This window comes from Lynx rufus, unplaced genomic scaffold (assembly GCF_022079265.1).
Source record: "Lynx rufus isolate CCGP_SWC_20201006 ecotype Redwood Valley unplaced genomic scaffold, mLynRuf1.p SCAF_3, whole genome shotgun sequence".
In the NCBI taxonomy this organism is placed as follows: Eukaryota; Metazoa; Chordata; class Mammalia; order Carnivora; family Felidae; genus Lynx; species Lynx rufus.
Window position 1 is genome coordinate 74870523 of NW_025814845.1, and position 26125 is coordinate 74896647.

General features: G+C 36.1%; 1 protein-coding gene across 2 annotated transcripts in view; it reads left to right on the forward strand.

Moving 5' to 3' along the window:
- Positions 1 to 26125, forward strand: part of GRID2 (glutamate ionotropic receptor delta type subunit 2) — a 1453175-nt gene that overhangs the window by 1198243 nt on the left and 228807 nt on the right. For both annotated transcript variants that reach the window (XM_047091724.1, XM_047091725.1), the window contains one exon: positions 3879 to 4017. In XM_047091724.1, coding sequence (XP_046947680.1) covers positions 3879 to 4017 — 139 coding nt within the window. The remainder of the gene's footprint in view (positions 1 to 3878; positions 4018 to 26125) is intronic.

The following is a 26125-nucleotide window of genomic DNA, read 5'->3' on the forward strand; positions in this document are numbered from 1 at the left end:
AGCGATTAATTTTATGACTATTATTCTAAATTCACTTTCTGTTATATTATTTAAATCCTTTTTGATCAGTTCATTAGCTGTTGTTATTTCCTGGAGATTCTTCTGAGGGGAATTCTTCCGCTTGGTCATTTTGGATAGTCCCTGGAGTGGTGAGGACCTGCAGGGCACTTCCCCTGTGCTGTGGTGTATAACTGGAGTTGGTGGGCAGGGCCGCAGTCCGACCTGATATCTGCCCCCAGCCCACCGCTGGGGCCACAGTCAGTCTCGTGTGTGCCTTCTTTTCCCCTCTCCTAGGGGTGGGATTCACTGGGGGGTGGCGTGGCCCGTCTGGGCTACTTGCACACTGCCAGGCTTGTGATGCTGGGGATCTGGCGTATTAGCTGGGGTGGGTAGGCAAGGTGCACGGGGGCAGGAGGGGCAGGCTTAGCTCACTTCTCCTTAGGTGATCCACTTCAGGAGGGGCCCTGTGGCAGCGGAGGGAGTCAGATCTGCTGCCAGAGGTTTGGCTCCGCAGAAGCACAGAGTTGGGTGTTTGCGCGGAGCGAGCAAGTTCCCTGGCAGGAACTGGTTCCCTTTGGGATTTTGGCTGGGGGATGGGCGGGGGAGATGGCGCTGGCGAGCGTCTTTGTTCCCCACCAAACTGAGCTCTGTCGTCCGGGGGCTCCGCAGCTCTCCCTCCCTTTGTCCTCCAGCCTTCCCGCTTTCCGAGCAGAGCTGTTAACTTATGACCTCCCAGACGCTAAATCGCGCTTGCTGTCGGAACACAGTCCGTCAGTCCCCTCCACTTTTGCCAGCCAGACTCAGGGGCTCTGCTTGGCCGGCGAGCCGCCCCTCCGCCCCGGCTCCCTCCCGCCAGTCCGTGGAGCGCGCACCGCCTCGCGGTCCTTCCTACCCTCTTCCGTGGGCCTCTCGTCTGCGCTTGGCTCCGGAGACTCCGTTCTGCTAATCTGGCTGTTTTCTGGGTTCTTTAGGCAGGTGTAGGTGGAATCTAACTGATCAGCAGGACTCGCGGTGAGCCCAGCGTCCTCCTATGCCGCCATCTTCCCTCTCTCCTCGCCAAAATAATTTCTAAAAGAAAATACGAACTGAGCTTTGGAACATTTCAGGCCTGGCATGGAATGCAGTTTTTACACAAGCTGCACTGACGCAGCGGTGAGATACCGGGGAGAGAGTTCAACAGCTTTTTATAGGCCTTTTCAAGGACCAAACTTCTGTTAGATTAACCTCTATTGTATTTTATCTCTTTTATTATTTTTTTCTCTTATACTTATTATTTCCTTCCTTCTATGTTCTTTAGGTTTATATTGGTGATTTTTTTAACTTCTTGAAATTGATGAGTAGCTCACTGATTTTTCAGCCTTCTTATATATCATAGGCTATGAATTTTCTTCTAAACACAAATTTAGCTGTAGCCCATTAGCTATTAAAACTTAATGAATTTGGTGTGGAATATTTTTATTATCATCAACTTTAAAATCTTCTTTTCTCCTGTGATTTTTCTTTGACCCATGGCTTAATACAATTGTAATTACTGGTTTCTAAGCAAATGAAGATTTTCTGGTTTTCTCTGGCCCACCTCCCTCCATTTGGCAAGACCTGGGCCCTAAGTTTTAAAGCTTTGAAGGCTGAAAAATCATTGCTCCGCTTCTCAGTCTCTTAGCTTCCTCTTGTTAAATTGTTATTTATATCTCTGGGAAAGCAGTTCTAGATACCAGGTCATATTTCTGGATTTTCTTCTTCTCCAGGACCTTGGTCTTCTAATTTTTTGTTGCTTCTTTAGCTCTTAAATGCATTGTATGTTTAATTTGTCTAATGGCTCTCAGTGGGAGGATTGTTTTTACAGTGGGAGGATTGAATGACCAGAATTGGAAGCCAACATATCATTACATTTATCATTTGATTTCTAAATGTGGATATCAAATAATTGGGGGGATTCTAACAAGAATATTTGAATTACCGAAGTTGCAGATTTTATGCCATGGTTAAAGTTCAACAAGTATCTTTCATGTGGGTGATAACAACTCTAGTCAAGGTTAAAGACTTTATGTAACTTTATACAACTGAACACCAAAAAAAAAAAAAACAAAACAAAACAAAAAAAAAAAAACAAAACAAAGCAAGCCAATTAAAAAATGGGCAGGGGACCTGAATAAACATTTTTCCAAAGGAGACATATAGATGGCCAAAAGACACATGCAAGCAAGCTCACATCACTGATCATCAGGGAAATTGAAATCAAAACCACAATGAGACGTCATCTCACACTTCTCAGAATGGCTAGGATCAAAAAGATAAGAAACAACAAGTGTTGATAAGGATGTGTAGAAAAGAGAACTCTTGTGCACTGTTAGTGGAAATGTAAATTGGTATAACTACTCTAGAAAGCAGCTGTTCTGGAAGTCCCTCAAAAATTAAAAATAGAAATATTATATGATCTAATAATTCCACTATGGGATATTTACCCAAAGAAAATGAAAACACTAATTCAGATCCAGTAATTGGGTATATACTAGTACAAAAACACTAATACAAAAAATACAAAAAAAAAAAACAAAAACAGAAACACTAATTCAAAGGGATACATGCAACCTGATGTTTATTGCAGCAGCATTTAAAATAGCCAAATTATGGAAGCAGCCTGTGTCCATTTGTAGATTAACAGATAAAGAGAAGGATGTGAGATATATATAAGATATAGTTATATCTTATAGGATGTAGATATGGGATATAGGATATAGATATATATAGATATAGATATAGATATAGATATAGATATAGATATAGATAGGATAGAGTTATATATTCTCTCTCTCTCTCTCTCTCTCTCTCTCTATATATATATATATATAAGAGTATTACTCAGCCATAAAAAAGAATAAAATCTTACCATTTGCAACAACATGGATGGAGCTAGAGAGTATAATACTAAGCTGAATAAGTCAGAGACAGACAGAACCATATGATTTCACATATATGTGTAATTTAAGAAACAAATCAAACAAGCAAAGGAAAAAAATAAAGAGAGAGACAAGCCAAGAAACAGACTCTTAACTATAGAGAACAAACTGATGGTTACCAGAAGGGAGATGGGTGAGGGTGTGGGTGAAATAAATGATGGGGTATTTATCATGATGAGCACTGAATAATGCATAGAATTGTTGAATCACTATATTGTATCCCTAAAACTAATAAAATGCTGTATGTTAACTATACTGGAGTTTTAAAAAAATTAATTAAAAAAGGTATATATATACCCCTACATTTATTTCAGGATTATTTACAGTAGCCAAGATATAGAAGCAATCCAGTGTCCATCAATAGATGAATAAATAAACAAGATATGATATATATGTAATTATATACTATATTATATATTATATTACATTATGCTATATATCATATATATATACATATGTATCAATATATATGTAACCTATGATTCTAAGAAACTGAACCAAAAATGATTTTCAATATTATTTATTAAAGTAGAAATCTGAGGTTATATTAAATATAAGCATAATAGTATTAATATCACCTAACTACTGAATAATCAAGCATTTGGAAATAAAGTAGTTATCTGGTTATTATAAGAGAGTAACTATTTCCAAGATTGAATAAGAAGGTAGAAGAAGTATCACTTAAACAAGTTATACTAAGTATTTATCATGGTTCTTTTTGTCTGGGTCTTAAAAAGTATCATAAAAGGGAATTAAATATGAAGTAATAAGCATAACCAAAATACAGAAATCAATGCTGCTGTTGTTGTGTTGAAAGATTTTTCAGTACTTAGAAGTTAATTTGGTATTGATTGTGTATGACTGTAGATTATCAATAAATACTTGTTGATGTTCTTTTATTCTATTTGCTTCTTTCTACAGGTGGGGAGGTCCCATACACGACTCTGGCTACTCGAATGATGATGGGGGCTTGGTGGCTATTTGCATTGATTGTCATCTCATCTTACACAGCAAATCTTGCTGCTTTCCTCACTATCACCCGCATTGAAAGCTCCATCCAGTAAGTAGACAAAGATTCCAGTAGCCACAAAGAATGAAAAATGATGAGAGTAGCCAAACCTATTTAAATAAGTATATGAAACCTGATAATAAATTTACACCCTCCTTTTGAGTAAAGGTTTAATTTTGTGATATGCAATTATCACAGTATTGGTGATACATTTTTGAAAAAATAAAATTCTGGGTATAATTTTGCATCACTTCCCACATTTTCCTGGAAGAATAACACATATTTGGTATTCTAGGTTCCACAGAGTATGACTATGTTTGGGCAACATTGTAAAAAGGAAGGGAAAGGAGTCATACTAAAATATACATATTTCAAGTTTGACAGTATCAATTTTTGTCTGGAGTCTGCCCCATTGTGCATTGTCTGAGTAAATAGTTGGAAAGACGTTAGGTGATTGATAGGTGACATATAGGAAAAGAGAAGGAAGGAGGCAGGGGGAGAGGGAGAGAGAGGATAGCTTTCAAGAGATTAAAACCACATTGTGTTTATCTCTTCAATGTATTATATAGCTAATGTGGTCATTATTACTGCTGCTTTTCCAGTTTCAGTGGTGGTAAATTGTCAGTAACTATGATACATTTGCTTAAATCCTAAAGGTACTTAAGCCAATGCCTCAGTTCATAAAAGCCACTCCCATGAGCCCCAAGAGCCCAAAGGCCTTTGATCAAGCACAGCCATTTCTGCTTTTGTGGTTTCATGCATACAATCAGCTTCAATATGCAACTTCTGCCATATTAGAACATAATGTTCTATATATCATTTTAAGAAACATTTTCCTGAAAATGTTTTATTCATCCAAAAACAAAATAGTTTGAATTTTCCTAGAGTTGAAGAACATTCATTCTCAACAGAACTGACAACTCAACATTATGAATAATTAGATTTGTTAAGGAATTCATTAGAGAACTAACTTATCCTTAAAGGAAAATATAAGAGTTCTTCTTGTGTTTAAAAAATTTGTAAATTAAGTCCATTAATAGCCACAAAACTGTTATAATGCAATACTAAAAATAAAATCAGGAATTAATGATCTATAAAGAAGTAGGATATTGTTCTTCAATTCTTTGTCATATATAATTGAAACCCCCAAATTCAACTAATGACAGTAACAGACAGTTTCATCCAGTCTGAGGGATGTTTCCAATTTCTCTCATCAAATCATGCTCCTCAAATGTTTTTTCCCAATTTTTTAGTGCAGAATCTTCATACCCTCTTATTACCCTTGTAGCCAATTCTATGCATGGTATAAGTTATAAATGGTACACAGTGAAGTTCATGGAAAGCATAAACCCATATTTTAACCAATAATGAAAATAATTACAAACACCCAGCCAAGAAATCAATGAAATCAGTAAAATTACTAAAATAATAATTAACTTTTATTGAGCATTCACAGAAAGCCAGAGTGCACTGAATGTTTTACATTCATTTGCTCATTTAATCATTAGCAACCATCTTCTGAAAGACATACTATTAATAACCCATTTTATAACTGAAGTTGAGAATATAAGAAACTTACTCAAACAATGCATCCAATAAGTGATTGATTAAAGACCATACCTTAAATCTGTCTGATTATTGAACCTATATTCTAACTAAACTTACCACTCTAGTTCCCATCTCTTGGACTTTTGTATGGCCAGTTTTTTTATAGAGAATGGTATAAAGGGTGTGTCGTTGTCTTTTTCATTACTAAGTAAGGGGATATAAAGGGTGACATTTTTCAAATCCTTCATTGGTCTGAGGATATAAAATATCAAAATCTGGGTGATTTTTATGTGGGATAAATTCTGTAGGCATACATCCCAACATGAACTAATTAAATCTATAATTGATATCTGCCATTCAGGGGAAGACCACTTGACAGATCCAATCAATAGAAATCACACAAAGAAAAATTGTTTTAAAACTTAAGATGGAGTATTATATCTCACTAATGTAGTTTCTATCAATTATGTTTAACTTGTCACATTTAGAGTGCACTTGAGCTAAGAACCAATGTAGCTCATATCTGACTTGAAGCATTTTAAATAAATAAATGAAGAAAACTTTGAAATAATGGATTTTATATAATAAATGACAATCATCATAGTAACAATTATGACTAATATTCACTGAGAGTTTATTATGAATTTATTAAACATGTTACATGTATTATCTCATTTATTCCTCAAAATAACCCTGATAATACAAGTATTACTGTTATTCCCATTACACTGATTAAGAAACAGAAGTTTGCAAGTTAAATTCTCAAGATCACATAACCAATAGTGTCAGAGCTGGAAGTCTAACCCATGTCAATCTGACACCAATCCATGGTCTTATCCAGTGAAATTTTTCCTTATCTAGTGATGGTTTCTACACTTTGTGTGGCAACTCTGCTTCCCTGGGGCTGCAGACCTCATGGTGTTTGTGTATATCTGAACTATTTAGTCATTATCAACTTTGCCAACATTAATTTGTATCTCGACTTTTATGCAATAGCAGTGGGAGCAAAAGCCTCAATCAAATTTTTGCACCCATAGGTTTCTCTAAAAGTAAAACCTAATGGAAAAAAGATCATCAATTCACATGATGTTTCCCTCATGTATAGTTCCACAATCCACAATAACTGAGCATTCATTTCTTAAAAAAATTATTCCGTTCTAATGCTGGCTCACATTATTAAAAGTCAACATTGGGTATAATAAATCTCCCTCCCTTCTAATCTTATCAGTAAACTAATTTTGAAAGGGGAAAAATCAGAGCCAAAGGAGCTAAAAGAAGCCTGATTCTCTCCCCAAACTTAAAGATATCTTCTAATTTCATGCCTCAGCTGTGTTGGTAAGCATAATTGCCTGCAGTGTTTCTTGGAAACATTTAAAGTTCCATTTGCAACTAATGTCAAACTTTCTTGTAAAATCCTAAGTTTAATTTTTCTTAGAAAAGACAAAAAACCCCACAATACCATCCAATGTCATGCTCCTTAATCATTTATATTCATAAGATTTTCTCATCACTAAATGAAGCAGCACTTGTCTGTGCACCTTTTTTCCAGCTCATTTTGTTGTGCCATTGGCACACCTATACCAGCCACAGGTTCATTCCCCAAAATCAAAGTGGCTTCTCTAGACCCAGAGGGACAGAAGTAGTTAGAACGAAGTCAGGGACAGGGGTAGAGCAGCTACTTCTGAATAGATGGTTGACAGAAACTCTTACAGTCTGGTAGGGGAAATCCAACAGACTTATTCCTGGAAAGCTGAATGCATTTTACAAAATGGACCCCTTTTTCAAAATTAGATATTTATCAACATCTAATCTTCTAGTTGACACTTGCCTCTAACTAAAATTTTGAAAGTGAATTTTCCCTGAAAAAGATAATCCCCATGTTTAATTTTATACCCCTTCAGTGATAACTGTGTTCTGCTGCTTGATATGATGTAATATGACAGATTGTGACACAGTTGGGATTGGTAATATTGAGATATACAGTTCCATTTCTAAAGAAAAAAATATCCAATTTCTACAAAACTCCAATGACATTTGGGCTTGTTCATTGTCATCAAATGGTAACAACATGTAGCTAATTGCTTTTAGATAGCTAGCAAACGGAATGTACTTGTTTCTACTGGTAACCAGGCTAAAATTGGCAATGGTGAAATGAAGCATGTGAAGTTCTGAAGGTAATTTCAAAGTAAACACCAGGTAATAACATCATGAACATCAGTCCCATTAGTCTTTGTTGTGATGCAATTTTCAGAAACCTACTTCTTTCACATATAAAGTAAAAAGAGCTATGAGGGAAATCACAGTTGTACATCTATAGTCATGAATAACTTTAGAATCAGACTGATCTTTGGTGGTGAAACTTGAGGTCTTTCATTTCCTGGGACTATAAGTAAGCTTGGGTCTATTCAAAGGAATTCCAAAATCCCACCATATTTTTATTTTTAAAGAATTAATTCACCGTAATGTTTGAGGTATGATTAAACAAATATTGAGGGTTTTTTTGATGCAGTCACTGAACAAATTAATTTCTGATAAATTTGTTTCCAAGTGTATGCAAAAAGATTCATTAGATACTCTATCTCTGGAAGTGACTCCTTTTTCCCTAGCAGACTAATTACAAGACTTTTGTATCCACATTTACTCACATTTAGAAAAGGAAACAAATAATTGAGCAATGGTTTTTCTCAGTGCCATACAATAGAGTATGAGCTAGCCCTGGGCTTAGAAATCTGTCTGTCACCAGGTCTGGTGACAGAGAGAGAATGGTAGGACTGGCAGGTACTCGCTCAGTGAAATTATTTCTTTTTTCCTTTGCCCTCACTATGTAACTATCTCTAACAAATTACTATTTAACTTGTTAAAGTTACATTACAATCATGCTTTTTGGAAATGGAGGTACAACAAAACCTTGGACTGAGAGTAATTTGTTCTGCGAATGTTCCACAAGATGAGCAAACATTTCTAATAAATTTTAACTTGATAAATGAGCGATGTCTTGCAATACGCACAGTACATGATGCCAAACATCAAGCCAATGGTTCTTGAAATTCGCTTTGATATACAAGTGCTTTTGATTACAAGCATGTTTCTGGAACAAATTATGCTTGCAAACCAAATTTTTATTATATTTCTAACTATAAACACTAAATAAATATATTACCTTCATTCATTTAGTTCAGCAGAATGTGTGTGTGTGTGTGTGTGTGTGTGTATTAGAAATCTGTCTTTCGCCAGGTCTGGTGACAGAGAGAGAGTGGTAGGACTGGCAGGTGCTCATTAAACATCGTGCTAACTATTGAGGCTATAAAGATATTTTGGTATTAGCCCTGAGTCACAATGTAGTTCAAGATGTAGCAATGTGGAATTTAATGGACAGGGGAACTATGATAGATTTCTTTATGAAATGCTGTGTGAACACAGGGAAGAAGTAACTTGGAGAAGAGGTGGAGGAAAAAGGAAAGAAACTATCAGGCATCACAAAGGTATCATCTGAAAAAGATGAATTTCAAAAGGCTGAAGGGGTGGCTTACTGGGGAATATTTGCAAAGGCGAGAGAGATGAAATTCCTCAGAGACTGTCTAGTAAAGTGTAGATGATCAAAATCTGTTAATTTCCTTCCTGGATTGAGATGTGTGATGTGAAAGTGGCAGGAAGTGAAATAGAAAAGGAAAGTGAGTCCAAACCCTGAAAGGCATGATAAGAATTGTTAAGGAATTTGGAATTTTTCCTGGAGATAATGGAGAGTGACATCGTTGAAGAAAGACAGCTTAATCTGTGCAGAGGAGGATGGGTGGGAGAGAAAAGACGTAGAAATGTATGGAAACTAGTAGGTTTCTATCTAATAAAAACCTGAACCACATATCTTTTGTTTCAGGACCATTTAATTTGAAAATACCAAATGATTAAGGAAATTTAAGAGAGATTTGGCTTGAGAAACCTTGTATCTCTAGGCTACCATTTACATTTATAGCAGATGCAGGAATATTGAATTAGTTTATTTATTTTTAAAGATTCTTTTTTTTTTTAATTTTTTTTTCAGCGTTTATTTATTTTTGGGACAGAGAGAGACAGAGCATGAACGGGGGAGGGGCAGAGAGAGAGGGAGACACAGAATTGGAAACAGGCTCCAGGCTCTGAGCCATCTGCCCAGAGCCCGACGCAGGGCTCGAACTCACGCACCGCGAGATCGTGACCTGGCTGAAGTCAGACGCTTAACCGACTGCGCCACCCAGGCGCCCCATATTTTTAAAGATTCTTAAAGAGAGAATGTGTTTGACTATGTCATAACTAAACAGATAAAGAAGAGAGCTACTACAGTGAGAAAATTCTAGAAATCACTCTGGTTGGGCTACTTTTCAGATGCAATTTTTCAGAAAAGTTGCATCTCAATGTCTGCTATTCCTAGACTTTATCCGGCCTGTTAATTACTTTTTGCTTTATGCCATCAAAAAATAAGTCAGACTTATTTTTATTCAATTTTAATACATTTTCAATGTAATACAGGACTGTATTGAGAAAATAGTAAAGTACAGTAAATTTTGAAGGACAAAGTGTTAATAATCCACAGCTTGTCATGTTGCAATATGTTCTATTAATAGTTAAACATTTTTAACTGTTTATTTTGAAGTAATCATATATACACAGGAAGTTGCAAAAATATACCATAGAGAGGTCCCATGTACCCTTCACCTAGTTTCCTCCAATGGTTACATTTTAAATAATTATAGTACAATATCAAAACAAGGAAATTGACATGGATACAGTGTATGTATGCATATAGTTCTGTACCATTTTATTACATGTATAGATTATACAACCACCACTGCAATAGATCTAGAACTATACCACCATTACAAAAATCTCCCTCATTCTACCCTCACTCCTTCCCCACCATCATCAACCCCTAATAATAACTAATATGTTCTTTATTCCTGTGATTTTTATCAAGAGTCCTATATAAGTTGAATCTTACAGTATGTGGCCTTCTGAAATAGCCTTTTTTTCCCCCCACTCAGCATAATGCCCTTGAGATCTATCCAAGTTGTTGCATGCATCAATAGTTCATTGCTTTTTATTGCTGAGTGGTAATCTATGGTATGGATGTACCAGTTTGTGTAACTATTTACCTAGTGAATGGAATTTTTGTTGTCTCCAAGTTTTTAGCTATTACAAATAAAATTGCTAAGAACATTTATGTGCACTTATGTTTTTGTATAGATATGTTTTCATTTCTCTGGCATAAATGCCCAGGAGTATGATCCCAACTCTACCTGCTTACTGCTTCCCTTCTTATTCTCTTTTCTCTTACTTCAACTATTGCTTCCCTCTATCCCATTCTCCTCTCATTCAAGCTTATGATCCAGAGTGTGGAGTACCTTCTTCCATCCTTAAAATTAATTTGAAAACCTCCATCATTACCACATCCAATCGAAGTAAAATGCAACTCCATAGCCAAGCACATGGAACCCTTCAAAAGCTGACCCAGCCTCATTTCTGTCTACCGACACCAATTGTAATCCATTCTCACACTTGTTCATGCTCCAGTTAAGCAAACTCTGGGAGGGCATTTCATACCTCTGTGGAGTTTACATGCTGTTCCCTTTCCCTGAAATGACCCAGAACTCCCTTCTCTCCTGGCATCATCCATTTGCACAAACACAATTAGCCATTACACATGTGTCTTCTCTTTGAGAGTATACCTTATTCAAAGGCAAGGGCTATGCCATATCCATATCTGTGCCCTTACTGTGTCCCAGAATGCCTGGCACATAGTATTCATAATAACGGAGGCTAACATTATTGAGTGCTTGCTATATGACAGACATTTTCCTAAATGCTTTACTTAGATTTTCTCATTTAATACTCATAATAGCCCCATGAGAGATACATTATTTTCATCTCCATTTTGAAGATGATGAAACTAAAACCTAGAATAGTAAGCCAGGAAATCCAGCACTAGAGACCTTGTCTTAGTGGACCATATCTTCTACAATTAGCAAATATGCTAAACCTTAACTGAATGAAATAAATAAACTAAAATGAGTGAATGAAAGCCATAATGGCATTATAAGTTTTCTGAAAAATAGCGAATTCTGCAAGAAAGAATCAATGGATGAATTATATTTAGCTAAGTTAATTTCAGATATTTCTAAGTTACATGGTATCCTAGAAACAGGCACAGGAGACCGGGAATTTAAATAAATCTGCATTCAAATCCTTTGCCACTTATTAGCCGAATGATCTTGCCATTTTCATAATCATTTTCAGCCTTATTTTCCCTAAGGGTAAAAAGATAATGGGCTCAAACTTCATAGGTTTAATGTAAAGAATAAATGAGGAAAAATAGAGACATAAATAACAGCACAGTTCCTGGATGCACCGTGCATTTGCTTCCATTTTTCTACTTGTTCTCTAGGACGCCATGTAGATTCCTTGGACTGTTCTTCCCTCCACCCTTTTTGGTGGTGCTGATAACTATTATTTTTGCTATTTTGTCCACAATTATATACACTAAATAGAATGTGTATAGCCCCCAAAGGTTAAAAGAAAGAGAAGAGGAACTGGCTGTCAGGAAGCCTTATCCAAATTTCAGCATAAATAAGGACCGCTGTCTCACCTTAGCCTGATTAACTCTCACTGTGGTCAAGCTGCTGCTGATAGTGACCACGCCGAACCTGGGTCAGAACATCTGCTGGCCAGGCAAGTGTTCTCTTTTAACTCCTCTTTAACTGCCCCTCATGACACACAGCTCACATGCTGCTTCCTCTGTTACGCCTTTCTCGTGGTGTTCATAACTAGAGTTAGCGCCTCCTTTTTTTTAACCACTTTGCATCTCCTTGCTTACACCCTGAACTGTATCTAGCCTCGTGCTGGAGTATTATTCTCCTTGTTTTACCTTCTCAATTAAAATGTATGTTCTTGAGCATGGTTTTATCACCTTTGTATCAGCACAGCACCTGATGCTGTTACTTCTTGAGTGCATAGCTGATTACAGATAAATATTTGTTAAATAATGAAACAGAAAGGGATTTCTTACACTCTGGCCTGAGACTGTAGAACCTCATGACTTGTTTATATACCTCATAACAAATCAGAAAGAAATATGAAAGCCATTTTTATGTGCTGTTATTCCAGGATAAGAGAAGGAGCCCCAAATGATGTGCTCTCTAGGTTTTCTTAGTGTCTCACCCACACAGGCTTCCAGTGGAAGGCTATTTCATAGCTCTCAGCAGGGAATTGCACACTTTATTAGAAACAGCCAAAATCAAGGTTGCTGAAGTGAGCTGGGTCTGATTCATACCACTTTTATGTTTCAGTTTAGTACAGAATTGTATAGGCTTAACTTCAGAGTACACAGTCACTACAGACAGAGGAAGACATTCGTCTCCTTACTCTATATTGTTCAGTGTTGAAATGGCTTACTTGTCAAAGCACTTAAGTACTACAGTGATGGATGTTTTATAAACATATAGCCATCTAGATATTATAGACATGGTTTTCTCTCTTTTTGAAAAAAATAAAAACCCTCAGAGGTATGTTGGTGTTTCAAAGCCACTCTTCAGTGAGCATTTAATTAAAAGTTTTGTCTCCCACTCTATTTGTGCTTCCTAGGAACAGGGCTGTATTAACATTCCTATAGACTCTATTTACACTAATATCGCTAAGATGAAAACTTTGCCAAACTAATAAGTGCCTGCAACCCCTAACATGATCTTCTTCTGGACGAGCAATTATTCTAAACAGCTCAAGTCCCCCTCTCTTTCTCCCCAACATTAGTCATCTAAATCCGGAAACCTATTAAGAACTTGAGAATATAAATTCCTGTCTCCTCTGTGTCTCTTGTTATTTTACTTCCTTACCCAAAGTCAGCTGAATAAATAAGTTCTATCTACCATAAGTATATGGTAAAAACCCTACACTCAGGAGTACTTGATTTAGTCATTTTAGAAGAGCCAGTTTGGGGGCAGCTGGGTGGTTCACTTGGTTGAGCATCCAACTCTTGATTTCTGCTCAGGTCATGATCCCAGGAATCAAAGGTTCAAACCTCTTTCTTGCTACTGAATAACAAGGCAAGTTTTTAAAACACTTTGTACCTTAGCTTTCTCCCTTTAACAGTGTGAGCCATTTCTCCTCTCACTGCACAAATATTTGTTCCACAATTTGAATTAAGTTATTTTCAATGTCCCTTCAACTGTACAATTCTATATCAGCTACACAATTGCACTATCTTATTAAACAAAGCCTGAGATAACTGATAAAAATATATTTAGGTACATTAATAAGAGAAATCCTGGATTATAAGGCAGAACTGAAAGGAAACTCTTATTTAGCCATATCTTCTTTTTTTTCTCTCTTTCTGTTTTTCACGTCTCACCTTTCTTTCCCTGTCCTCTCCATCACACCAGCAATCTTGATGTGCTGACCTCCACCCTCCACTAAGTGTCTGTTTGACCCCATTAGTTCTCTGATCCTCTTAGTTCCTGCACAAGCTCCTGTCATCTGAAGGTAGTCAATTTATTTTTAATGACTTTCTCCTCCACTCCTACACACACACATGCGCTCACACACACATTCACTACACACACATACACACACATTCACTACACACACCCCTACTACAGCCCCTATTTCTCAAACTCTGATCTAATCTTTTAACCTAAGAGCAAAGTATACAAATTGTCAGATGCCCCAGATCATGGCAAGTCATGGGGAAGGTAAGGAACAGATCTGAAGGTGGCTTGCTGGGCTGCTTTTTCAGATGAAGGCTGCCATTTCCTGAGAGCAGTGCTGCAGAATTCTCAAGATTTGCTGTGGAATGGGGTGAGGGAGGATGGGTCGGGGACACCTTTCCAAAACATTTTGGGCATTTATAATCTGAATGGATATTAATAAGATCTGACTGTGAGATCAGGACATGCATTCTATGCCTACTTTTAGTTGAAATTTCTCAAAAAAGGAAATATACCTAATTGGGAATAGAGGATAATTTCCCTGAATGATTCAAAAACCTATCTTTTTTGGAGAGATCTGCAGACCTACTGCACTGGGGAGAAGGAAAATATATTTTGTATTTAGGAAATTTTAAGTTACTGGTAGAAACCTGGTCTCCTGCTCTGTGTTATAAAGAGCCAGGACCTTTGTTTTGAGATAGAGTCATTAGAATCTTCACTGAAACGATGACCTTCCACCTTACTTTGACAGTAGCATTCTACTGGGTCTTCAAATAGGCTATTAAATTTGACCTTCTGTTATTCTTGGTCACTTCCTTCTCTTCAGTTATTTCTTTCCACTATGAATAATTTGATAATGTGATTAAAGATTTTGAGATCCTTAAAAGAACTTATAGGTAAAAAAAAAAATTACAAATTACTATTGATTCCTCATTTGAAACTACATCGTATTTTATTTGGGTCATTGTTTTATGCAGTAATATTGTGTATTATTGTATCACAGCTTGTTAGTGAGCTATATGTGAGGTTATGATCAATAGTTCAATGTCAGCCTTAGAGGGTATATTGAATAAAGTTTTTCCCATAAGTCAGCACTGGCTCTGAATCTAATGACCATTTTCAGTGTTGATTTGAAGTATAGAATAGGGAGTAAACTTATTAAATATGCAGATTACTTATTATTGAGTAGGGTTGATTATTGACCAGAACCACACTGTAAGAATTCATAAAGACCTTGGCAAATTAAACAAGGTGATTATAAGTGAGACAAAGCTTAATAGGGACAAATATGTAATAATTCACTCAGATATGGAAAAAAAACTGTGTATGTGTGTATACCTATAATAATTTAAAATTGGAAGTGAAGACAGTTTCAAAATGAGTCATCTGTCAATTACAAATTTGAAATGTAGTGTTTGTGTTTATAAAGAAAATGAGCAAAATCACCTAGCAGTATAAAAGTTGTTGGGGCTTTTTAAACACTACCATGACCTATTTATAAGGTCCATAAATTTGGCAAAAATTACCAGAGAAAAGAAAAAGATGCCTTAGTTAAGAACAATGTAAAAAAGTGAGTAATAGATCCTGTGAGTAAGAACTAAAGGAATTTAGTGTTTAAGTCACCAAATAAAAGGCTAAAGGATGAATGCACAAAAGAAATCTTTTATTATATAAAGAAATGTTGTACTGGAGGTGATGAGTAGCGATTGTCCATTTTTATTTTCACTAAGAAGAAAATGAGAGGCTTATATGAAATAGTTTTAGGTTGGGCATGAGTAAGAAAGAACTTCCTGGTGTTAAGTTTTCTAAGTCAGTAAAGTGCCTAAGGAAGAAGAATAAAGTCCATTTTTGGAGATTGGCTTTTATACCTTAAGATGTATAATCATCGAATTATGCAATACCTCCAGGAGCTCTTCCAAACTCTCTGATGTTGTGATTTTATTAGGGTTCTCTCTTAACACCATTTTGAAATTTATTGATCCTCAGGGAAATTCATGGGAATTAGTCAGGTCTTTCCAATATTTTCAATGATATAAGAACATAAAAACCTACTCTTCTTCTGCAGTCTATTGGAGTATTTGACTATATCATCTTAACATAGATTTTACAATCAAGTGACAATCAATGATGATATAATGAAATGCTGACCATACAAATTTAGGATGGTTCCATATTGGTTTATAGTGTCCTGGGATAAATAAACAATGCATCTTTTTCATGATATCTCAGGAAGAAACTGCACACACTTTCTACTCTACACAGGAAAATTGCAGAGTAATTGAATTCACAGCAAACTGAGGCCTTTTTAAAGGAATTTTGCTTAATTAGTGTAAATATCAATATCTATATACATATCATGAAAGGTTACTTTAGTTAACTAATTTAAGAGAGAGAGCAGACCCATAAATGGAAATTCTGTCAGCAGGTAGAAAAATACAGTGTCTTTCACATATCAAGATTCATGACGTGACAGGGGCACCTAGGTGGCTCAGTCAGTTAAGCGTTCGGCTCTTGATTTCAGCTCAGGTCATGATCTCACCATTTGTGGGTTTAAGAACCTCATCATGGGTTCGAACCCCACTGACAGTGTGGAGCCTGCTTGGGATTTTCTCTCTCTCCCTCTCTCTCTGCCTCTCCCATGCACATTCTCTCTCTCTCTCTCTCTCTCTCTCTCTCTCAATAAATAAATAAACACATACATACATACATAAATACATAAATAAATAAAATTAAAAATTAAAAAATGAAAGATTCATGATGTGACATAATTAGTTCCTAGTTTATAATGTGGGTCAACAAGTCAGAGAAACCAATCAGATTTTCATATAACTATTTTCTCGCGTTTGTATAGCATTGTCATTTTGAAGAAAGTTTAATGATCATTTTGTTAATTATGCCTAACAGCAATAAGGACAGTGTTTCCATCTTCCTTTAGGGTCTCTAAAATGACCTGCCATATTCACAAATCCAAATCAACTTTTAAATGTGCATAGGAATGCAAGTTTGTCCAAATTTGGGAGGATATTCCCTTAAGTAGTTTGTGACATCCGTTTTTATCAAATGCACCTATTTTATGTGAATTTTCAATATTACCTGTGAACATCTCATCTATAGGGCATGACAGATGGGGATGCCCCTGACTACTTTGTAAGGGGGAAGGTTCAGGACATATTTCTAAATCTCTCAGGAAAGACTTGAGAGTCATCTTGGTGCCTAGTAAACCTTGATATGGGGACAGCGTTCAAAAGGGAGAAGTGTCCTCTTCATGAGTACTATCACACACTTTTTCTAGACCAAGCACATTTGAAACATCAGCTATAGAAACATTTTTCTAGGTCTCCACTTCAAGAAAAACTAAGCTTCAAGCAAAATTAAACTCTTGGGACTACACCAAAGTAAAAAGCTTTTGCACAGTGAAGAAAACCATCAACAAAACAAAAAAGCAACCTACTGAACAGGAGAAGATATTTGCAGATGATATATCTTATAAGAGGTTAATATCCAAAATATATTTTTAAAAAATCACCAAACTCAACACCTAAATAAATAAATAGTTCTTAAAAGTAAAGATCAAAAAAATATTCTAAAGAAGTTTACAGTGCAAAGACCTGAAGCTGTCTTATATCTAATTTATTCTGTTGAGCCATGTAAGGGTGGGGTTGAAGGCAGGTGAAGAATGTGTGACAGGAGTGGAGAGGGGACAACACAGAGAGACTGGAGGAGACTGCACCATTCAGGCCTTATTTGAGTGTCCCACAAGGAGCCACTCTCGTCCTCTGATACCTGGTCTGTAAATCCTCACTCCTCTTTGGTCCTCTGATGGCCCCTCTTATGAAGCACCCTCTCCATCCACAGGGGCCTCTCTTGGGAAACTCTCCCTGTCTCCACAAGTAAAAAAAATCCTAGCCCTCTGCCCTCTTTGGTATCATTCAAACTTGTTGGCCTTAGACTTTAGGTTTCTGCTGTCTTGAGAAGGAAAAATCTCTGGCACTTTGAGAAGAAGGATGACACAATCACTTTACTGTTCTACCAGAGACTGCTGTGGCTGAGTTCCTTCTGAATTACCTTGCCCCACAAATTATACCTTTGGCTATATAATCTAATCTTTTATGACAAAACTGTATTTCTTTCACTAACATGACTTTGATCTTAATCTTCTTAAAATAAGAAAATTAACATTATTGGGCTAAAGAACACTAAACTCTTCCCTGAGCCTGTTTTCATTGAGTAGTAGGCCCCTCATGCACTTAAAGTATCTCTCGTTGAGTCTTCTGTAGGGACTGAGCCATCTGCAATCCAAACTTTCTTCTGACATGAAGTTTGGCTTGCCCCATCATTGACCCTTGATACTTTTATATTTCATCAGACTTTCTTTACAAACCTGTGTCTGAGAGGGTTTGGAAGACTTCACTTAGGAGAAGGAACTACCAAAATGGAGAATGTTGTTTCTCAAAAGACAAGTGGCCTTGGATATGTTGTAACTAGGAAGATGGGAAGCCTTTCTTTTGTGCTTATTCCATCCTCTTATAAGTAAAGCGTACAAATTCCCCTTCTTTATGTAAATACTCAACCCTCAAAAGGAAAAAACTTAATTTAGTTTTTGGTGATAATACTCAGTATTACCAACAGTGACTATTCTCTCTGTTCTGGGGCTTATCTCTTCCTTAGCTATGAAAATCACGAATTCTTTTATATTTTTTGATCATTTCAGTTAGTGGAGTTAGTTGAACAGTTTTCATCCCCATTTCAGCTTGCTTCTGATCCATTAGTCAGAAATCACTCATCAAACTATCCACTACTTGTTAGCTCCATTTCCACACTGCTTTAAATACGTATCCCTTTCAGGAACAGATATTCCACTCTGTACCAGATCTGTATGTCTACTTGAATTATGGACTACAACCTCTGCTGTTCCAAATACTTTATTTCATTTCTATTTGTTTGGATTTTCTTTTTATTTGATTTGCTTCTGAGTTTATTTATTTTACATACATGGCAAAATGTCTTGTCAGACAACTCATTGGTGTCAGATAAAGCTTTTGCAGCTAATTTTGTTACAGGAGAAATTTCCAAAGCTCCCTTAAAAACTAGTTTTTGGTTTGTTTGTTTTCTTTAACTACTAAATACTACTGGCCATTATTAGTCACCCACAGAATGGCTGGTAAAATATAATAAAAATCCCATTTTTAAGCAATGCTAGGGTTTTTTTTTTTTTGCACTTCTTTTTTAAATTAATTAATTAATTTATTTATTTATTTTAAATTTACATCCAAGTTAGTTGGCATATAGTGCAACAATGATTTCAGGAGTAGATTTCTTAATGCCCCTACCTATTTATCCCATACCCCCTCCCACAACCCTTCCAGCAACCCTCTGTTTGTTCTCTATATTTATGAGTCTCTTAGGTTTTGTCCCCCTCCCTGTTTTTATATTATTTTTTTGCTTCCCTTCCCTTATGTTCATCTGTTTTGTCTCTTAAAGTCCTCCTGTGAGTGAAGTATATGATATTTGTCTTTCTCTGATTGACTGATTTCACTTAGCATAATACCCTCTAGTTCCATCCACGTAGTTACAAATGGCAAGATTTCATTCTTTTTGATTGCTAAGTAATACTCCATTGAATATATATACCACATCTTCTTTATCCATTCATCTGTCGATGGACATTTGGGCTTTTTCCAGACTTTGGCTATTGTTGCTAGTGTTGCTATAAACATTGGAGAGCATGTGCCCCTTCAAAACAGCACACCCATATCCCTTGGATAAATACCTAGTAGTGCAATTGCTGGGTCGTAGGGTAGTTCTATTTTTAATTTTGTGAAGAACCTCCATACTGTTTTCCAGAGTGGCTGCACCAGTTTGCATTCCCACCAGCAGTGCAAAAGAGATACTCTTTCTCCACATCCTCGCCAACATCTGTTGTTGCCTGAGTTGTTAATGTTAGCCATTCTGATAGGTGTGCGGTATCTCATTGTGGTTTTGATTTGTATTTCCCTGATGATGAGTGATGTTGAGCATTTTTTCATGAGTCAGTTGGCCATCTGGATATCTTCTCTGGAGAAGTGTCTATTCATGTCATTTGCCCATTTCTTCACTGGATTATTTGTTTCTTGCGTATTGAGTTTGTTAAGTTCTTTATAGATTTGGATACTAACCCTTTATCTGATAGGTCCTTTGCAAATATCTTCTCCGTTTCCATCGGTTTCCTTTTTGTTTTGCTGATTGTTTCCTTTGCTGTGCAGATTTTTCTTTTGATGATTCTCCAATAGTTCATTTTTGCTTTTGTTTCCCTGTGTCTGGAGACGTGTTGATAAGAAGTTGCTGCGGCCAAGGTCAAAGAGGTTTTTGCCTGCTTTCTGCTCCAGGATTTTGATGACTTCCTATCTTACATTTAGGTCTTTCATCCATTTTGAATTTATTTTTGTGTATGGCATAAGGAAGTGTCCCCGGTTCATTTTTCTGCATGTCACTGTCTAGTTTTCCCAGTACCATTTCCTTATTCCATTGGATATTCTTTTCTGCTTTGTCAAAGATTTGTGGGTCCATTTCTGGGTTCTCCTATTCCATTGATCTAAGTGTCTTTGTGCCAGTACCATACTGTCTTTTTGATTACAGCTTTGTAATACATCCTGAAGTCTTGGATTGTGATGCCTCCAGCTTTGGTTTTCTTTTTCAAGATTGCTTTGGCTATTTGGGGTCTTTTCTTGTTCCATACAAATTTTAGGATTGTTTTCTCTAGCTCTGTGAAGAATGCTGTTGTTATTTTGATAGGGATTGCATTGAATATGTTGATTGCTTTGGGTAATATCAACATTTTAACAATGTTTGTTCTTCCAATCCAGGAGATGGAATATTTTTCCATTTTTTTGTGACTTCTTCAATTTCTTTCATAAGCTTTCTATAGTTTTCGGTGTATAGATTTTTCACCTCTTTGGTTAGGTTTATTCCTAGGTATTTTATGGTTTTTGGTGCAGTTGTAAATGGGATCTATTCCTTGATTTTTCTTTCTGTTGCTTGATTGTTGGTGTATAGGAATGCAACCGATTTCTGTGCATTGATTTTATATCCTGTGACTTTGCTGAATTCATGGACCAGTTCAAGCAGTTTTTTGGTGGAATCGTTTGGGTTTTCCATGTAAAGTATCATATCATCTGTGAAGGGTGAAAGTTTGATTTCCCCCTGGCTGATTTGGATGCTTTTATTCCTTTGTGTTGTCTGATTGCTGAGGCTAAGTCTTCCAATACTATGTTATGCAATGCTAGTTTAATGGGAATGCTGGCTTTCTAAGATAAAGGCATTTTTCTAGTAAAGAGTAGCCAAAACAAATGAGTCTCATTGACTGCTATTTTCCAGACCCTGGGTTAGACTGTGAGTTTCAAAGATGAACTAAAAAAGTATATATGTATGTGTGTGTGTGTGTTTGTGTGTGTGTGTGTATGAATAAGCAAAATGTAATCTGAAGAGACGTAAAATTTCATAACAGAATGCTAAAATATGAACATATTCTAAGTAGTAGAAAAGCACTGATGAGGCAGCTGAGTTTGACCTTGAACTTGAAAAGAAGGAATTACCAGATAGACAAGAAGACATGCAAAGAAAATACCTATCAAGCAAGGAATGATGAAATGGTCTGTTTGCCCTATAATGGGAGTGTGAATGAGGCAAAAGTTTTTTCTAAAAATGGAAAAAATTTTAGGCCAAATTTTTTAAGATTCTTGAATGCTATGGATTTGGAGATATTTTCTAAGGGTAGTGGAGTATATAGGAAGTATTTAAATAAAACAGGGATAGTATCAGACTTTAGCTGTGGTGTGGAAGATGGATTAGAGGTGGGTGAAAGTAGAGATAGAGAAAACACTTAGAAATAATTCTCTAGGTGAAAGTAATGAGAGTATTAGCAATGAGAGGACAAACACAGTGACAGATTTGCAAGATTCAGGAGGTAAAAATGTATAGAAATTAATGAGAGATTAGATAGGGTAAGAGACAGAAAGGCCACAGGTGAGGAATCTGAAATGAATTTAGTTGGTAGGAAAAATAAGGATATGACAATTCCAAAAATCATAACAGAGAACAAAGTAATAGTAATAAAATTAATAATTGCAAGTACCAGTAATGGAGCACTCATAGAGTGTTAAATACTAAGGTAAGTGTCTTGTATCAATATCTACACCTATTATTACAAAATTATTATTTTCACTAATAGGGAAATTGATTGCAATTTAGAGAGGAAAAATAACTTGTTCAAGGATTGAAACTCAAATCTTTACATCTTCAAAACCCAGGTTTGTAGAAACTAAGAGATTGCCTAGTGCTGGCTGTTGGCTGTACCTCTCAGAGGCAGGCCTGCCTTACCTGGCCACCTCAATCCATTTTTTGACACTTTCTCTTCTTCTTCGGTCTCAGTGACACTAATTCTCAATCCAGTGGACCTTTATTTGGCATATTAGTTGTTCTTTTGAGTTTTAAATTTTGGAGCAGTTTTTTTATTGTTGTTGTTTTGGTTTTGGTTTTTGGGGTTTTTTTTTTTGGTTTTGGTTTTTGGGGGTTTTGTTTTTATTTTATTTTTGTTTTTCTTTTCGGCAAAACCTGCCTCTGTACTCACAAAGTGTTCAGCTGCTGCGTCCAATGAACAACAGTGGGCATCAGGCAGACTTTTAATGTGGTTACTGATGGGCTCCTAGAGCTGCAACAAAATTTTCTCCTTTGGCAGATGCTGAAATCAGCATCCAGAGGAAGAAACTGGCGAGGGAGTGTGGGAGAAAAAACCTGAACCGAGGTGGAAGACGCTTTTAATATATCCCCACTTGTTTGTCTCTCTCCCGCCGTCATCCCCTGTGCCTAAGGCATCTAGCACCCATCCTATCAACCGCGTTCCATTTCTCTCCCCCGAAGAAAAATCGCTTCTGATGTGATAACTTAAGTTGACGTATTCCATTCCATTAAAAATGGGATTAGACTTACAATTCCCCAGAGCTAGAGCTGGCAGCCATTTGTTGTTGAGCATCCCACAAAACCAAGCTCAAATGTTTAAAAAGAAGAAAGAAAACAGATGGAAAAGAGAGATTTAGGAGTGTTATTTTAAAGTTTATGTGAGTAAAATCTATTCTCTTGTTAAAAGGAAAATAGGTGAAAAATATGAGTGAAAGTTCACTGTAAGAGGATAGGCATTAGATTTTTAACTAGTTGACACTTCTAGAAATGTAAATGAGTTATTTAAATAATATTTTAAAAATATATTTAAATATTTTAAATAACTCATAAAATGAGTAATTTAAAAAATTAAATATAAAATCTTGTACTTGGATAAAATCTTGTACTAATTTCCTAATGAGTCTTCATTTCGACCCCAATTCATGAATCTGCTCATCAACAATATTTATAAAGGGGCTATCCTGCCACACACTAAAATCCATTAGAAATCGTTAAATAGGGCATTAGTAGGAGGTGAATCATAATAATAATAATAATCTTCATATAAAACAGTAGGTAACTTGATTGAGTGCTGATATGACAGATCCTTTTATCATCACCTTTAGATACTCTTATTCTCTCCATTTTTTGATGAAGAAATTCCAGTTAACAGGGATAACTAACATCATATGGCACACAAATAATCTATTTGCTTGACTTTAAAATCTAACTTGCCCCAGGGTGCCTTGGTGGCTTAGTCAGTTAAGCATCCGACTTCGGCTCAGGTCATGACCTCACAGTTTATGAGTTCAAGCCCCGTATCTGGCTCTGTGCTAACAGCTCAAAGCCTGGAGCCTGCTTTCGATTCTGTGCCTCCTTTTCTCTCTGCCCCTGCCCTGCTCACGCTCTGTCTCTCAAAAATAAATGAACATTAAAGAAAAAAAAATTTTTTTTAAATCTAATTTACCCAATGTCAAAGTTACTAATATCTAATCTCAGAGGATCACATGTATCAAAATTAATTTTCTATGCTTGAAGGGTTTTGAGTGTTTATTTTTCTCATGGAAAGAGTTTGCAATCAGCCTACATCCACCCAAATTCCTCAAATTTACTTCCCAGAAGTGCCCTAAATTACAGTTTCCTAGTATATGTAACGTTCATGCAAATAACTAAATGTCACTTACTTATCAGCTGTCAGTATTCTTTAGTACCCACGGGTCGTTAGTAGTGTAGGACATCAGTACAAGGAATAAAAGTTGAATTTCAAAAAGATGTTGGGAAAACAGAGTGATTAGATGGCAAACCATTTGCTTTCTTTTATTATTCACCACTTATAGCTATAGACTCTCATTTTTTTTTTAAATTCTGTGTGCATGAGTTGGGGTGTGGGGTTGGGAGAGGAAGATTCAACAATAACAGATTTGCGGAGTGATCATTTGCTGAGTTTTACGTGAGTACCTGTGGGTTTTGTGTGATTAAGTGGAGAAATGGAATATATTGGTATGAGTATATTCCAAGTTAACAATTTTCTAGAATGCTCTAGATTGTTCCCATTTCTTCTGGGTAAGCATTGTCAACGGTTAAAAAGAAATGACAGTATTTGCCATGGTTGATTAATTTATATATTGGCCATGGTGAATATATTTATATTAATTTATTAATTATTTTATAATTGTTTTGCATTTTTTAAAAAAGGATTTAGAAAAACAAAAGAGAAAACAAAGACTTGGCCCTTCTAAATTCACTCAGATGTTGAACTTCAAATACAGTTTTTTTGAGGATTACTACCTATTCTACCACTAGTGGAATAATTTGCTAGATTTCTTTTAGGGGCTCATAATATAGGCCGCACCATTTCTGCTGATATTGCTCTAAAATCTTACTAACATGAAAATAACAAAATGACCACATATAATGGGCACTCTCTTTCTGTGTTGGGCTCCTAAAACAGCCTTCACTTTCTGTAATAAGCTGTTTGTGCTCACTTCATTCTGCTTCATTTTATTTTTGTCACCTTCAGTGTTATCTCTGTATACTATAATGGAACGATGCTGAATCAGACAAGCTGTAATTTTTATTGCAAGCATATCTCAAGGCAAATCTATAAGCTGAACTTGATATCAGAAACAAAGCTAGAGAGAAAATGCCTTTGTTCTAAGTTACAAAAAGCTCTGCTATTCTGAATCTGAAGTATGTTGAAAATAAAATGCTTTTTTTTTTCTGACATCAGGAATTTCACCTAGGCAATAGATTGAGATATCCCTTTAAAATTTTTGTGTACAAATCAGTTTCACCAACAATATTGTTTGTATTATAGTTTGATATTCAAGTTGTGAAGCTAATGTTTAAAGCGATGTTATGCCACAGGAACCTGATTATATTAATGATCCCAACATTTTATTTCAATTTTCTTTTCATGGAAAGCTAAGAGGAGTGTTCATTTATTTAACAGTGTTTTGCTGGTATGACTGTTTGGGCAAACAAGTTATATACTTAAGTATAAGCATATAAAAATTTGAGCCCTAGATTATGATCTCACCACCACCAAATTGAAGATTTCTGAGAATTATAGGAGAGATTGATCGCTGAATCTTCTAAGGAGCAAGTGTCCAATCCTATCCTAAGAGGGTCTCTGATGAACCATGACATGGCCGTTAGCCATGAGACCTTTGGTTCTAGAAGGTACAAGCTCTATACATCTACCTAGAATAGGCCCTTGTATTTATAGATATTGAACAAGTGAGGCCTGCTATTATGATCTGTATTAATGTTTCAATTTTTCCCCTGTGCTACCACTTTACAGCATCCTCCACTACAGAGTGGGAAATATGTTAAAATGTTAATGTTTTGAATAGTTTCACTCCTACTACTGGAAACAGCAGTAAGTGAGAAGCAAATTGTATTTGGAAATAAAATCCGTACTGCTATACCGTTAACAAGATAAGCATGGTATGTCCCAGGAACAAATGCCCTGTCACTCTGGTATTAGCTTGCACCCTGGCTACGTGTAGCTCACTTTTATTCCTGATGTACCCTTCAATTATAATTTATACTGTCATTTTATCTTTTTACAAGTGGTAGAATTGGTTTAATAGTTGTAGAATATTCCAGCAAATTTTTCCTTGGAAATAGTGATTTTTAAATGCATCATTTTATGCAGCCGAAGTATTGAACAAAAAGGAATTATCATGGTAGTTTCCATTGAGTAAGTAATACACATCAACAACCCAAAACTCAATAAAACATAG